Source organism: Leptopilina heterotoma, unplaced genomic scaffold, assembly GCF_015476425.1.
Source record: "Leptopilina heterotoma isolate Lh14 unplaced genomic scaffold, ASM1547642v1 Lhet_81, whole genome shotgun sequence".
In the NCBI taxonomy this organism is placed as follows: Eukaryota; Metazoa; Arthropoda; class Insecta; order Hymenoptera; family Figitidae; genus Leptopilina; species Leptopilina heterotoma.
Genome location: NW_025111185.1, coordinates 2,193,516 through 2,210,019, shown reverse-complemented (window position 1 = coordinate 2,210,019; position 16,504 = coordinate 2,193,516). Strand labels below are relative to the sequence as shown.

General features: G+C 23.3%; 1 protein-coding gene and 1 long non-coding RNA gene across 4 annotated transcripts in view; one reads left to right on the top strand and one right to left on the bottom strand.

Moving 5' to 3' along the window:
- The window catches only part of LOC122511244, a 29,840-nt gene extending 16,328 nt beyond the window's left edge, over nt 1-13,512 (bottom strand). For both annotated transcript variants that reach the window (XR_006302498.1, XR_006302499.1), the window contains exons 1-3: nt 13,299-13,512; nt 7,272-7,716; nt 2,724-3,252 (exon numbers count right to left, since the gene is read on the bottom strand). This is a non-coding gene — a long non-coding RNA (uncharacterized LOC122511244). The remainder of the gene's footprint in view (nt 1-2,723; nt 3,253-7,271; nt 7,717-13,298) is intronic.
- The window catches only part of LOC122511236, a 70,506-nt gene that overhangs the window by 48,408 nt on the left and 5,594 nt on the right, over nt 1-16,504 (top strand). For both annotated transcript variants that reach the window (XM_043626369.1, XM_043626368.1), the window contains one exon: nt 13,911-14,241. In XM_043626369.1, the coding sequence (XP_043482304.1) occupies nt 13,911-14,241 (331 nt within the window). The remainder of the gene's footprint in view (nt 1-13,910; nt 14,242-16,504) is intronic.

Sequence of the window (16,504 nt, the reverse complement as noted above, 5' to 3'; positions counted from 1 at the left end):
AATTAACTTATAAGTGCTTTCTTTTGCAAGAATTAAACTTATCGTTATCTTCTGTTCAAATAAAATATAAAATGTTAACGTTTTTTTTAACACAATATTATAGAAAATAGATTTTCTAAAAAGAAAAAAAAATAATGAACTTAAAAAAAATACTTTAGGCACCGCCTTTCATTTCAACTATTTAAATACTATCAAGTCTTTTAAAGACTATATAAAGTCTTCAAATCATGAAAAATACATAATAAAAAATTGAATTATTCCGAAATAAAATTCAAAAATCAACAAAACAATCAATTTACAATTAGGGCCATTTGGGGTAATTGTAAACAAGGGATAAATGTAAACAATAGATGTTTCAACTAAATTTACAAATTTAAAAATTAGTTTTAAAAACTTGAAAAAAATTGTTCATAAATTTAAATTACTTTAAAAATATCCAATTAAAATTATTAAAGAAACACAATTATTAAACAAAAAATAAAAAATAATTCTTCAGAAAAATTTAATTAGGGTTTCCAAAATTGATTTAATGATTTTTAGCGAAAATTGAATTATTTTCATAAATAATGACATTTTTTGAAGAAATTCAATGATTCTCAAATTTTTTGCAAGAATTTAAATGAAATTCAATATATTAATTTTAATTAAAATTAAAAATATTGAAACATAAAATTATTAAAGAAGATAGGAAACAAAAAAGTAAATTACAACTAAATCAAAGAAGATAGAAGAAGAAGAAGATATTAATATAGAGAGAAGATATAAAGATAGAAGATGTTAATTGAATAATTTTATATTTCTAAAAAAAATGTATTTTTCATTCTTTCCAGCATTTCCATTTTTTAAATTTATTTAAAACATTATAACGTCATAATAATAATTAAAATACCCTTAAAAATAATAATAATCATTTTAAAGAATTGCTATTTTAATAGAAAAAATATATTTATATATATATTAAAACATAAAATTATTAAAATATTAAACAAAAAAAAAAATATAAACTGCGAACAGATATTTTCAATTAATAAATAAAAATTTTAATTTATTTATATAAAAAAAGAAAATGCAAAAATATATTAATTAATAGAAGATGAAATAATTTCTTTAATGGCATTTGAACCATAATGACGTCACAATTTGTTCACAGCATTTGCCAAAAAAATTGTGACATCATAATGGTTCAAATTCGCTGAAAAAATAAAGTTTTAATTATTTAAAATAAAACGTTGAAAAAAAAATGCACGCGCGCTCGCGCGCGTCAGTTTTTGCTAGTTTACTATTAAAAAATGTCTATAGCTTACAATTTTTAACCGATTTGAGTGTTCTTTGTCTTAAATTAAAGGGGAATAAATTCTTAAGACATCCTTCGAGGCCGATTTTGGAGATTTTAATTATTTATAATTTTTTTTAAATCAAAGTTAACAAATTAATACACCTTTTTAAAAAAGGAGGTTTATTTTCTTATTCCGTTGATGCACATGATCTAAATAAATTTAAATTCATCCAATATGACCACCAGATAATTAATAAAGCATAAAATAATTTATTTCAATTGTTATAAACAATATATAGCCCAACAACGAGCAGGGGCGGTGGATTGCAGAAGTAAATGTTTATTTTGACCAGTTAAAAGTTCTTGTCCCACGTTTTGACCTATACATTTTTTTTAGGAAAAAACCTCACCTTTATGATAAAAATTTTTTTTTTAAAATAAAAACTGTCCATTTGATGAAAAAATGAAATTTTATTTTTTAATTTAATTTTTCAAGGTCAAACATTTTTTTTCTCTACATTTGTTTACACCATTAGAAAGTGTTGAAAAACAGCAGAAAAACCCAAAATAGAAAACGTATTTTCGTTTTGTTTTAAAGAAACTACAAATTTTTCAAATATTCCATGTTAGACCAAAAATTTAACCTTTGACCCCCTCCAGTTTTTATATTTGTTTAAATAAATTAATAATATTTGGTATTTTTAATTGTATCTAATAGGACTACTGTTTCTGCAAAATTTTTACCCGATCCCAAACATTTAAAATTTTGACCTGGGTCACTTAACGTGGAACCCGTCAAATAATAAAATTCTTCGTCCATAAAATTCAATTGCTTTTAAAATTTCCAATTAAAATTATTAAAGAAACTCTAGCTATTACTTTAAATAAATTCAAAGAAATTCTTCAAAAGTATTTAATTAGGATTTTTAAAAATTTTAGTAAAATTCATCGAGAGAATTCAATTATTTTCATAAATAGAAAAATTCTTCGAAAGAATTCAATTATTTTCTTGAAATTTTTTTTATAAAATTCTTTGCAAGAATTCAATGATTTTCAATACGTTAATTTTAAAATTGAAAATATTAAAAAAAAAAATTTTTTTTTAATTAGGAAACAAGAAACAATCAACAACTAACTTCAAACTGCGAACAGATTACCGGAATACAAAGATTATTAATAAAGATATATTTTTATTGAAAACTAAAAAATGTAAACTAGAATTTCGCTTACAGAAATTTGAGAAATTAAGAGAAAATCAAATATATAGTATAATTTAAATGTCTTTGCAAATCACAAGATTTTTTTCTTTTAGTGTTTGTAAATCTTAACCTTGTGCTAAGTAGGCATTTGGGGAAAAAGGGGGTAAGTAGGGGGGGGGGATTTGTATTGGGCACCTGTTACGATGGAGAATATACTATATTATAATGTGTATATATAAAGAATATACCGTTAGGAAGAGACGTGTTGGCAACAGGTACACCAACGGACCTGCCTTCAGGTTTCTGGCTTCAGGGCTTTATTCTCGAGACATGTTCGCACTGGCATGCATGAATGTACGCATTTAGTCTCGCTCATTTACCGTCTCCTCGTCTCTCGTCTCTCCTCTTAAACTTTACTCCTCTCTTATAATACACAAGTTATCTGTGACTCTCATCTTGCCCACCTTGGACCTAACTTGGCCCACTTTGAATCTCTCCTCTGTTAATATACATTGCAATTTGCCTTTTAACTTTTCTCTCTACTCCTGTTCCACCTGTATATTTTTCATTCCCTCCCAAAGGATGCAGGTCAGTGTTTCGAGGACTTTTTCATTTTTATTCCTCATCTCCTTTCGGCTAACACAAATTAATGATCCATCATAATTTCTGCTTAATGAATTTTTATTTCCTTTTAATGATCCCATCGAGTGTGTGTGTGTGCTTTTAGTTTGAATAGCAATTTTACTACTTTTCGATTGTAGGCCAATGTTTATTTTCCTGTAACATAAAAATTAATGTCAACATTTTTGTAATCACACTGAAAAAAAAAACAAATTTATTTGATTCAAATAACCGATTAATTTACTATTATCAATTAAATATTTACTTGAATCAAATAATATTTATTCCAATTAAATGGTTCAATTCATATTTGCTTCAAATACTGAAATTGGTCCAAATACCATTTAACTGATTCCAATAAATATTATTTGATTCATTGAAATATTTAATTGATAATAGTCAATTGATCGGTTATTTTAATCAAATAATTTTTTTCCGTGTAAAAAGCAAAAAAATAAAATATACAATTCGAGGGAGAATTTAAACAAATTCTAAGTAATTTCAATTACAATTAGGTATACTGAAAATAGTTTCAGTAATTGTAATGGCCAGAATTGAATAATAGTGTGACTTTATTGAAATGTGATATTCATTGAATGTAAATTGCCCTTTATTTGCATCGACTAGATCTTCAATTGAATTCGATTTGAATTTAAATAATAACTATTTAAAAGTTAACAAATCTACAATATTGGGTAATATTAGGATTTCAATATATTCTTTTCGTAATCAATCAACTTGATTAATCATTGAATTTAATTAACAGTTTCTATCTCAAAAATAATATTCATTTACATTTCACAATGTATGGGGAAAAAATAAATAATTACGTTTATTAATTTCTTCATAATTCACTGACATTCGATTTGTTTTCTATTTTAAAAAAAAAAATTCAAGGTTGCAGATCGCTTGGAAATTTTCTTTAGAATGCAGGCCTCGGGTCGACTTTAAGACGCAACAAAAAAATAAATAAAAGGCATTTTACTCGATACAAATGTACAAAAAAATCGAAAAAGTCGTTTATTGCCTTCAGGGTTGTCAGGAAAATTTGTTTTTCTATTTCCTTGACTTTCTTTCAGTTTTTAAAAATTCAATATTATTTTCAAATAATTTTCTCAAACTTTATATTTTTTTCTACAAAAAACAAGATAATTTTTTAAAACTAGAAAAAAAATTCTTTCATATATATTTATGTATTTCAAATTTATTTCAAAAGAATTACACCAAAGTTCCAATTGTTTACAAATTTGTAATTTATTATTTTTCTGACTTCAATCATATTTTGAAAATTTTAATTGTAATTATTCAAAACAAAGTTCAACTAAAATGCGTCTAAAATTCAATTATTAACTATTTTCCATTTCGAAGTTTTGATTATTCGAGGATTTTTCAATTAAATTCATATTAAAAAATTCAACCAACTTGAAAAAAATGTGAATTAAAATTTTTAAAGAAACTAAGCTCTTACAAATGTTAAATTAAAATTATTCAAAATTTTCAACAATTTTAAATTAAAATCATTAAAAATTTCTACTACAACTGTTCCAATTTCCAATTATTTTCTAGAATTTTGTAACTAAAATTATTAATTATTATTATTAGCCTCTACAAAATCCAATTAGTTTTAAAAAATTTTAACAAAGTTCTATGAGAACTCAATTTATTTAAAAAAAATTCTTCTAAAGTGCGTCTAAAATTCAATTACCTATGTATTTTTAATTCAATTTTTCAGAAATTTCAATTATTCGAAAATTTTCCCAAAATATCGACAAATTTAAAAATTTTACCAACATCAAAAAAATTAGAATTAAAATTTTAAAAGAAACTAAGCTTTTCCGATTGTTTAATTGAATAGAATTGAATTTATTTCTTGATGCTACAAATAATGTTTTACATCTCTTACAGCCTTAAACCTCCGATTGTGTAATTAAAATAATTCAAATTTTAAATGGAAATGACTTGAAATTTAATTATTTCTAAAATATCTACTACATAACTGTTTCAATTTCCAATTCTTTTTTAGAATTTTTAACTAAAATGCTTCTGAAAATCAATAACTTTGAGTAATTTTTAGAAATTTCATTTATTTAAGTAGAAAAATTCAATTTTTTCTTAAAATTACCACTGTTTTCATGTTTTTGGTTTTGTATAACTTTTAAGGTAAAAAATAAAATTTACGAACAATTTCAGATATTCAATATTTTTAAAATAAAGTTTTGATAAATATTTAAAACTAAATTATTTAAATTCACCCAGAAAAAAATTTTCGTTGATTTAAAGAAATTATTTGCTTTGACTGATTTCTTCGATCGAAATTTAGTTCTTCTTTGATTAAAAATAAAATTTCTTAGTTTAAAAAAAATGTCTTTAATTCGAAAACAATTTATTTGTTTCAAAGAAATTTTCCTTTCTAAAAGAATTATTTGGTTGATCAATGACAAAAATTTCTTTGATTTCAAGAACAAATTTTCTTGCATTCAAAGAATATTTCTTGGATTGAAAAAAATGTCTTTGATTCAAAACCAATTTATTTGTTTCAAAAAAATTTTTATTTTGGAATTAAAACATTATTTCTTTGACTCTATATAAATGATGAAAATTTCTGGTATTCGGACAAGAAGTCCCAAACAAAAAATCCAAAGTAAATGAAATCCGAAAAAGTAAAAAAAAAAAATAGTTTCACTTTGGACTTATTTTTTTGAATTTTTTGTCCTGGTCAAAAAATCCAAAGAAATTAAAAATTTAATGAAAAAAATTGTGATATAAAAATTTAAATGGTTCTTTTTTGAGTTCCTCATTTCAATGACTGGGAATCAAAAGTAGATAAACTTAACATTTTTAATTTTTGAAAATAATTAAATTAATCGAGTAATTTAATTGGAATTATTTTGAAAAAAATAATTGAATTTTTGTAAAGAATATTATCAAAATTGTTGAAAATAATTGTATTTCTTGGAATAATTATTTTAAAAATCTTATAGAATAGGTATTTAAAATTTTTCTAGAAATTTTTATATTTATGAAAATAATTGAATTTTTGTGAAGAGTTTTATTATTTTTGTAAATAATTAAAATCCTGAGATTTTAACATTAAAATTTCAAATTCCGATTTTATAGCGTAAAAAGTAAAACGTGGCTTTTTCATTTCATTATTTATTTTGAATTTTTTGACTTCGGACATTTTTATTTTGAATTTTTTGTACTTTGGACTTTTTTTCTTTGACTTTTCGGTCTGGATTTTTTGGATTAAATATTTTGTCCTGTAATCAAATTTCTTTGACTTAAAAAACAAATTTTCTTGGATTCAAAGAAAATTTTGTTCAAATGGAAAAAATATTCTTTGAATCAAAAAATCTCTTTTCGTTTAAAAGAAAAATTTATTTTGAAAGAAATAAAACGAATCCAAGAAACTTATTTCTTTGAAGAAAGAAAATATTTTTTTCTGGGTTTGTATTTTAATAAATAATAAATTTAATTTTTAGGACTAAATTCTGTTTTCTAAAAGAGTATACTTCTGAAAGAAGTAAGGCACTTTAGGGAACATTATTTTCGACTATAATAGTTATTTTTCAGATCTTATAAAAATCAGAGTTTGCAATTTCTTTTAAAAAATGATATGTACATACCTAGTTTATTGCAATTTCTGGAATAGAATTCGAAAAAGTCGCATAATTTTAAAATAAGGAAAAAAGAAAAATTCGAAAATGTTATAATATAGATTTAATAGTGTAGCTATCGAATTAATTATTCAAGCATTCAGAAAATGACTAATTATTTTCTTTTTTTTGGAACCGAATTCTTTTGAAATTTGTGCGCGCAAAAGTAGCAATTACTTGATAACTACTGAAAAGAAAATACGATAGGAAATTACAGCGAGATTGAATAATTTGTGAAAGAAGGGTAGAGTATAGAGAACACATCAAGTCTCTAAAGGGGAAAAAAAAGAATTTTCTTTTCATGAAAGTATATATGAGAGGTGGTTATAAATTTATAATGCATGATGAGTACATTCGCATCTTCAAGTGGCAAAACCGCAAGGTCTGCGTTCAATGTACTTTCTTTATGATGGTCACTGATATGCACCTAGTTACATCTCACGCATTCGAAAGACGTGTGAGAGACGCGAAATTAACAGTTTAACGCACTATCGCATCTCTTGTTGGTACACAACCTACCAATCGAAATGCATTCCTCGTAACGCTTCGCAGCCGATGAGGAAATCCTGCGGTGAGACTACCCGATAATGCTGCTTTTGCTGCTGCCTTTGGCTTGCTTTGGTCATTTTAGTTGTTGAGAGAATTATTCTAGTCAAGCTCTCCTATTGGGGATTCAAAAAGCTGCGATGCGTGGAAATGCCGCCAATTACTCGCTCTACACACGCATGTGATTCTCTCATTGAAAACTTGTAGCGCCTTCGAGGCACAACTTTGTAATTGAGATGAAAATTTTTCCCCCGTTTCTTTCCTTCCAGAGCGAAAATCATTCTAGGCCAGGGTTGATTATTTCAGAGACTAATCTTCCTCCAAGTTTCACTTCACTCGCAAGACGCAATTCTGGACGAATTGCTTTCTATTTCCATTTGATGGATTTGTCAAAGTTGACTCGTATTTTCCTTGTGTTCTGAAAGAAAAAAAATTTAGTTTTAATTATTTTCGAATATAATATCAATATGGAAAATTTTTCAAGTCGATTACAGACTAAAGCCTATTATTTACTACTTTTTTTACGTTAAATGCTACTATTTGGGCACTTTTTGTTAGATTTCAGCCACTAAAAACTACTATTTCTGTTTTTTTTCTGTTTTTTTTTTTAGAATTTCCACTACTTTAAATTCGCTAATACTAGAAATAAAAAAACTATTCTCAAAAATGATAATTAAATTCTTTTAAAAAATTTATTTATTTTTAAAAAATATTCAAAATTCAATTATTTTCAATATCTAGTATTTTCATGAAATTTCGCAAAAGAAATCAATTATTTAAAAAAAAATTGATAAAATTCATCCAATTCTAAGCAAGAATTTAATTATTTTCATAAATAATAAAACTCATCGAAGAATTTCAATTATTTTTAATACTCTTTTAAATTAATTAATCGAAAAATTCAATAATTTTCACAAATAAAGTTTTCCACAAGAATTCAATTATTTAAAATAAAATTTTCATAATATTTTTATTATATTCCGGAAAAATTAATTATTTAAAACAATTTTCATAAAATTCTTAAAAAGAAAAATTCAATTATTTTCAAAAATAAACAAAAATTTCAGATATTCAATTGTTTTTTAAAAATGTTAATAAAATTTTTAAAACGAATTTTATTATTCTCAAAAATAATGATATTTTTTAGAGCAATTCAATTATTTCTAAGAATTTTAATATGAATTCAATTATTTTCGACAATTTTAATGAAAGTATTTTAAAAAAATCATTATTTTCAACATTTTTAATAAAATTCCTTCAAAATATTATATTATTTTCGAAAATTTATTTTCAATTAATTTCAAAACAATTCAATTATTTTCATGAATTGTACAATTCTCCGCAAGAATTCAAATATTTTAATAAATAAAAAAATTCTTTGCAGATTAAAATATTTTCATAAATAATAAAAAATTTCTCGAAAGATTATAATTATTTTTAAAAATATAATTTAAATTCAATTATTTTCAAGAGTTTTTAGTAAAAATTCAATTATTTTCAACAATTCTGATAAAATTCTTCAAAAAAATTCAATTATTTTTATAAATTGCAAAATTTGTGGCAAGAATTCAATTATTTTTGTAAATAATAGAATTCTTCTGAGAAATTCAATTATTTTTAGTACAAATTTAATAAAATTTGTGAAAAGAAATGTTATTTTTAAATTCTGTGGAAGAATTCAATTATTTACAAAAATATAAGAATTTTTCACAAGAATTCAATTATTTTAATAAAATTGTTCGAAAGAACTAAATTATTTTAAATGCAATTTTAATTAAATGTTTTTGAAATAATTCAATTATTCTTTTAGATTTTAATGAAATTCTTCCCAAGAATTCAATTATATCGATAAATAAAAAAATTTTTCCCGAAAATTTAATTATTTTGAGGCATTTTAATAAAATTCATTGCAAATTTTAATTGTTTTTATAAATGTCAATATTCATCACAAGAATTGAATTGTTTTTAAAAGTAATAAATTTCTTCTTGAAAATTCAATTATTTAAAAAAATTCTAACAAAATCTTTCGCAAGAATCCAATTATTTTCATAAATAGTAAAATGTTTTTTAGGAATTCAATTATTTTCAAAAGAATTTAATAATAATAAATTTTTCTCAGGAATTCTATTATTTAAATTAGAATTTGCATATAATTAGCCGAAAGAAATGAATTATTTAAAATGTTTTATAAAATTCTTCGCAAGAATTAAATTATTTTTATAAATATTTAAATTCTTTCATGAATAATAAAATTCGTTGCAGAAATTCAATTTATTAGCAGGATAAGAAAGAAGTAAATATTTTTGATAAAAATTAGGAAAAAGTGAGAATTTTTTAAAAATCTCCAATGAAATTCTCTGACAAATTTAATTATTTTCGATTCAATTTCACAAAATTTCAAAATTAAGTATAGATAATTATTGAATAAAATTACATTTAAAAACTCAAGTATCTCAATAAAAATTGTATTTGAGGTGAACACAAAATTTAAGGAGAATTCAAGTTTCTTAAGTTCTTACAAAATGTTTTTGTACCCAAACAACCAGAATGCTTGTAATGAATCTAGAAACTTGATATTTTTTTTACGAATTTTTGATAAAATTCTCTGACATTTTCCTGATTTCCCTGACTAATTTTATTTTCATTGTTGACAAAGTTCAGGGAAAATTTTCAAAAATAATTGAATTCAGAAGAGTTGCGTTTATAAGTAATTGAATTTCAAAAGGTTTCGAATTGAAATTCTAGAAGATTAAACTTTTAAATAATTTTAACTCAAAGTTCTCAAGAAGTTAATTTTTTAAATAATTTTAATTGAAATTTCTTATAATATAATAATATATAATCATGATTAAATATTTATGTATAAAAAAGGAGTTATTGATGTTTTCAAATAATTTTATAATTTAAGAAATTCGCAAATTTATTAGAAACATTTGTTTGAGTATCTAATCATTTTTAGAATAAATAAAAATATTTTTTAGAACCAAGAAAAAAGTCAGAATTTTGTCTGGAAATGAGGGAAAATCAAATTTTTTGTGTCAATCTTAATTTTCCCGAAATGTCACAACTTTGCAATCTTTCCAAATTACTTCCATCTTTAGGGGGAATTTTATTCCCTTTTTTTAGTATTAATATTGTAAAAGCTTATGCAGATAATCTTTTACAAAGTGATCGTTCAATTATAAGAGACAGCAAGGTACCGCTTGGAATGTCGTTGGTTAATTGAGAATTCAAAGAGAATCCTCGGAGCGTGCCACTGAATGTGAAGATGAATTTTTTTTTCTTTTTCGCGAGGAGAAAAGCAATGATATTCCTTCGAGCTGTGTTCCCACTGTGGAAACGAACATTGACGAGAGATTTTTCATTCGTGGCTGTGTTTGTGTGTGGAGGAATTCAATCTGCTTGCGAAATAAGATTAGCACATTGTGTCCATAGAGAATGTCAGGGACAGAAACCACACATTTTCTTTTGTCAGATGAATTTTCTAGTGTGCACTCAGAGAACATTATTCCTTGGGAATCAATATTATGTAACATTATCATTTGAATTATACTTAATATACATGTTGGAAATTGTTTTCAATTTTTTTTTTCTTAGCTTGAAATTATGTTTTTGTTATTGAAATTAGATTTTTTTTCTTTTAAATTATTTTGACATCATTTTAGATTCAGTTTTCTCTCTGGAATTGTTTGTAGGTATTGAAAATTATTCCATCAGTTATATTTTTGGAAACGGGAAATTATTTATTCATGAATGACGCAGCCAATAATAAATTGAGAGATCGCAATCAAGTTTTTTTTGGGTAAATGTAAATCGCCTTGATCTTACTCTAAACGAAGGTTATTGACGCTTGAGAAGAATAATCACAATACGAAAGCTTGAAGAAGTGCGCAGTTTAGAATTAAATATTTAAATAATTTGATTAGGGGCCATACTTAAATTACGTAACGCTTTAGGGGGTGAGTGGGGGGGGTAAGATATTTGATACACTCAGCAAAAAAATGGCTTCTAAAATTTAATTATTTTTGAAATATTTCCCTGAACTTTGGCAACAATGAAAATAAAATTGGTCTGAAAAATCAGGAAAATGTCAGAGAATTTTATCAAAAATTAGTAGTAAAATATAAAATTTCTAGATTCTGTTTTTTTGGGTACAAAAAAATTTTGTAAGAACTTACGAAACTTGAATTCTCCTTAAATTTTGTGTTCACCTCAAATACAATTTTTATTGAGATCCTTGAGTTTTTAAAAGTAATTTTATTCAATAATTATCAACTTAATTTTGAAATTTTGTGAAATTGAATCGAAAATAATTAAATTTATTAGAGAATTTAATTGAAAATTTAAAAAAAATCCTCACTTTTTCCTAATTTCCATCAAAAATATTTACTTCCTTCTTATCCTGCTAATAAATTCAATTCCTGCAACGAATTTCATTATTCATGAAAGAATTTAAATATTTATAAAAATAATTTAATTCTTGCCAAGAATTTTATAAAAATTTTTAAATAATTCGTTTCTTTCGACTAATTTTATACAAATTCTAATTTAAATAATAGAATTCCTGAGAAAATTTTTATTATTTCTGGAAAAAATTGAATTCTTACGAAGATTTTTAGAAAAATTTTTTAAATATTAGAATTCTGTTTAGAAATTTTATGAAAATAGTAGATATTAAAAATCATTGAATTGCGAAAAGTTTTTAAAAATAATTAAATTTTTCAAAGAATTCTATTAAAATTTTTGACAATAATTGACTGTCTGTGTGGTATTTTATTAAATTTTTTTTGAAAATAATTGAATTTCTAAAAAGCATTTTATTATTTATGAAAATAATTCAATTCTTGTGAAAGATTTTATTAGAATTTTTAAAATAATTGAATTGAAGAAATTTATTACTCTTAAAAATAATTGATTTCCTGTGATGAATATTTTTATTTATGAAAACAATTGAATTTTGCAAAGAATTTTATTAAAATACCTCAAAATAATTTAATTTTCGGAAATAATTTTGTTATTTATCGACATAATTGAATTCTTTCGAAGAATTATTTACGTAATTAAATGAACTCTTGAGAAGAATTTTATTAAAATCTCAAAGAATATTTTAATTATTTAAAAAAAATTTAATTAAAATTGTATTTAAAAGAATTTAGTTCTTTCGAACAATTATATTAAAATAATTGAAAATAATTATTTATTAATTATATTATATATTAATTATTATATATAATTAATTGAAAGTTAATGAAATAATTGAAATTTCCTGAAATTCTATTTAAAATAATTGTATTTCACTGACAATTATAATTAAAAGTTTTTGAATTAATTGAAATATCCTGAAATTCCATTAAAAATAAATGAATTTTTAAAAGAATTTTATTGAAATTTTTGGAAAAAAATCTGGGGAATTTAATCACAGTATAATAATTTACTTTATTTTAAAAATCGGTGGACATCAACCTAAAAGTTTAGAATCAAATTTTTGCTTCTAAAAAAATATTTTTTTTGAAATATAATTATATGAAAGAAAAGAACTTCAAGAGAAGTTCAATAATTAAACTCCTCTTGAAGGAGGAAACAGGGGAAAAGTCGCAATTCTGTCCGAAAATCAGCAAAAAATCAGAGAAGAACAAAATAAAATTTTTGCCGCAACTCGCAGGATTAGAATGACACTTGAGAAGAAAAATAAGACAAAAAAAAAAAATAAAATTGAAATTTGTGCCTCATCGTCAAGTTCCGCATTCTTGGCCCATAGCCAGAGGCGTCATTTAACCTTAGAGAGAATCTCTTTAAATCTTCCTCCCCTTTCCCCCTTGTTCATTTCTCCTCATTGCCACCCACTGTCTCTCCTCTTTCTCTTTTTGTTATTAACTTTTGAATTTAGAAGAAGAGAGGACATTTTTCTGGTCCCACCCTAAAGAAATTCTTGTATTATTCTTTAGTGTCTCTCACTCTCGTGCATATAAACACTTGCTCACTTTACTTGCTTTCGTTCACCTTCTATTTGTGACCTTTCCTATGCTGGACCCATTTTCCTACATCTGCGAGTTGAGTTTGCTGGCAAGACTCTCACGGTCGTCTCGGTTCGACTGTGTCTTTTCTTGACTTGACCCCATCGTTCGCAGGCAATAATTTGTGCTTCGCAGATCCATTTGTCGATGAAATCGTTACTCCAAAGAGTGTCGAGTCGATTGGTGCTGATTTGCTGTCTTCACAGGTAGTTGAACTGAAAGTAGAACAAGAAATGTACTTAAAAATTTATCTCACTTATTAAACTCATTTTCATTCATTTTTCCCTGTCTCCTTTTTCTTTATTCTCCATTTCATTGTTTTCCTAGTTCTCCTTTTTTTTATTTCGAAATGTTCAATTTTCAGTTTTCTCTTTCTCTCTCTAAATTTCTCACTTTAATTTATTAATCGTTATCAATAAATTAAATTCTGGAAATTGGTAAATTTCGAAAAGAAAATAGGTTTTGAGAAATTAAAAATAGAAGAGAAAAAAAGAAGAATTTAATTCAATTAAATTTAATTAAAATTTAATTTGTGATACACAAAATTAAAAGGGAAAAAAAATAGTATTTTGACTAAAATTTGAATAATACTTTACAGATGACGATTGGGGTGGTCCAGCGGATGATCAAGATTATATTCCAGAACGTGAAACCTCAAATCTCACTCTACCGCGAATAACTCGAAGTCCAGAAAGAGTTTCGATCCCGAGAGGCGTTTCTCCGGCTTCCCACAGGAATCGTAAACCGCCAGAACACAGGCAAAGATCTCCCAGTCCACAATATCAACATCGAATCAATCCCGGAGAAATAACGAGTCCAAGGGAGAGATTCCAGGATGCCAAGGAAATGTTCAGGGCAATGGAACAGAGAGAAGCCGTTCAAAGACCTGTTGTTTCCAGACAGCGCGAACCTGAAATCCATATGCACAGGTCAGTCACTTTTTTTCGAGGAAGAAAAAAAGCTGTTTATTGTTAAGTCTTTGTAATCAGTTAATTAATTTAATTAATTAATCTTTATTTCTTCATTTATTAAGTACATATTATTAAATATTCTAGTTTATTATTATACAATAATTTTAATAAAATTTTTTGCAAGAATTTCATTAGTCTTATAAATAATAATATTTTTTAGAGCAATTCAGTAATTTTCAATACAGTTTTAATAAAATTTCTCGAAAGAATGCAATTATTTATAAAAATATTATTTAAATTCAATTATTTTCAACGAGTTTAATGAAATTCTTTTGAAAATTCATTATAAAAAATTCCTTCAAAAATTCAATTATTTTCAACAATTCAGATAAAATTCTTCGAAATAATTAAATTATTTTTATGAATTGTAAAATCCTCCGCAAGAATTTTCCGCAAGCATATTTTCATAAATAAAAAAATTCTTCACAAGAATTAAAATATTTCCATAAATAATAAAATACAAAAATTTTATATTTTCAAAATTTTTAATAAAATTTTTTCAAAAAATTCAATTATTTTCAAAAATTTAGATAAAATTCTTCGAAACAATATCCTCTTGCGGAGGATTTTACAATTCATAAAAATAATTCAATTATTCAATTATTTTTATGAATTGTAAAATTCTCCGCAAGAATTCAATTATTTTCATAAATAAAAAAATTCTTCGCAAATTAAAATATTTTCATAAATAATAAAATTCTTCAAAGGAATTCAATTATTTTCAATACAATTTTAATAAAATTTCTCTAAGGAATATAATTATTCTTAAAAATATTATTTAAATTCAATTATTTTCAACAATTCTGATAAAATTCTTCGAAAAGATTCAATTATTTTTATAAATTGTAAAATTCTTGGCAAGAATTCAATTATTTTTATAAATTTTTAGAGCAATTTAATTATTTTCAATACAATTTAAATAAAATTTTTAAGAAAACATTCAATTATTTTTAAAAATATTAATTAAATTCGATTATTTTCAAGAATTTTAATATTTAAATTCAATTATTTTCGACAATTTTGATGAAATTCTTTTAAAAAAATCATTTTAATAAATTTCCTTCAAAGAATTCAATTATTTTAAAAAATTCAAATAAAATTCTTCGAAACAATTCAATTATTTTTATAAACTGTAAAATTATTGGCAAGAATTCAATTATTTTTGTAAATTTTTAGAGCAATTTAATTATTTTCAATACAATTTTAATAAAATTTTTAAAAAAAATGCAATTATTTTTAAAAATATAAATTAAATTCGATAATTTTCAAGAATTTTAATATTTAAATTCAATTATTTTCGACAATTTTGATGAAATTCATTGAAAACAAGACTTTCTTATTTTTGATGAGAATGTAAAAATCATTTTAATAAATTTCCTTCAAAGAATTCAATTATTTTCAAAAATGCAGATAAAATTCTTCGAAACAATTCAAATAATTCCATAAATTACAAAATTCTTGGCAAGAATTCAATTGTTTTTATAAATAATAAAATTCTTCTTTCGAAATTCAATTATTTTCAATACAATTATTTGAATATCATTTTTAAGAAAAAATTCAATTATTTTAAAAAATATTAATTAAATTCGATTATTTTAAAGAATTTTAATTATTTTCGACAATTTGGAAAAATTCTTTTTAAAAAAAACATTTTAATAAATTTCCTTCAAAAAATTCAATTATTTTCAAAAATTCAGATAAAATACTTTGAAATATGTACAATTTTAATAAAATTTTTCGAAAGAATACAATTCTATTTAAAAATATTATTTAAATTCAATTATTTTCAACAATTCTGATAAAATTCTTCGAAAAAATACAATTATTTTCATAAATTACAAAATTCTTGGCAAGAATTCAATTATTTTTGTAAATAATAAAATTCTTCTTTCGAAATTCAATTATTTTCAATACAATTTTAATGAAATTTGTAAGAAAAAATTAAATTATATTCAAGATAATTTTAATAAAATTTCTCTAACAGGTTCAATTATATTTAAAAATTTTAATAAAAATTTGAAAACAATTCAATTTCTTTGAAGGATTTTATCAAAATTTTTGAAAATAATTGAATTCTTTCGAGACACTTCTATTAAAATTGTATTGAAGATAATTGATTTCCAGCAAAGAATTTTATTATTTATGAAAATAATCGAATTCTTCCAAAGGATGTTAATATAAAATTTTTGAAAATGATCGAATTTTTCCAAAGGATGTTAAT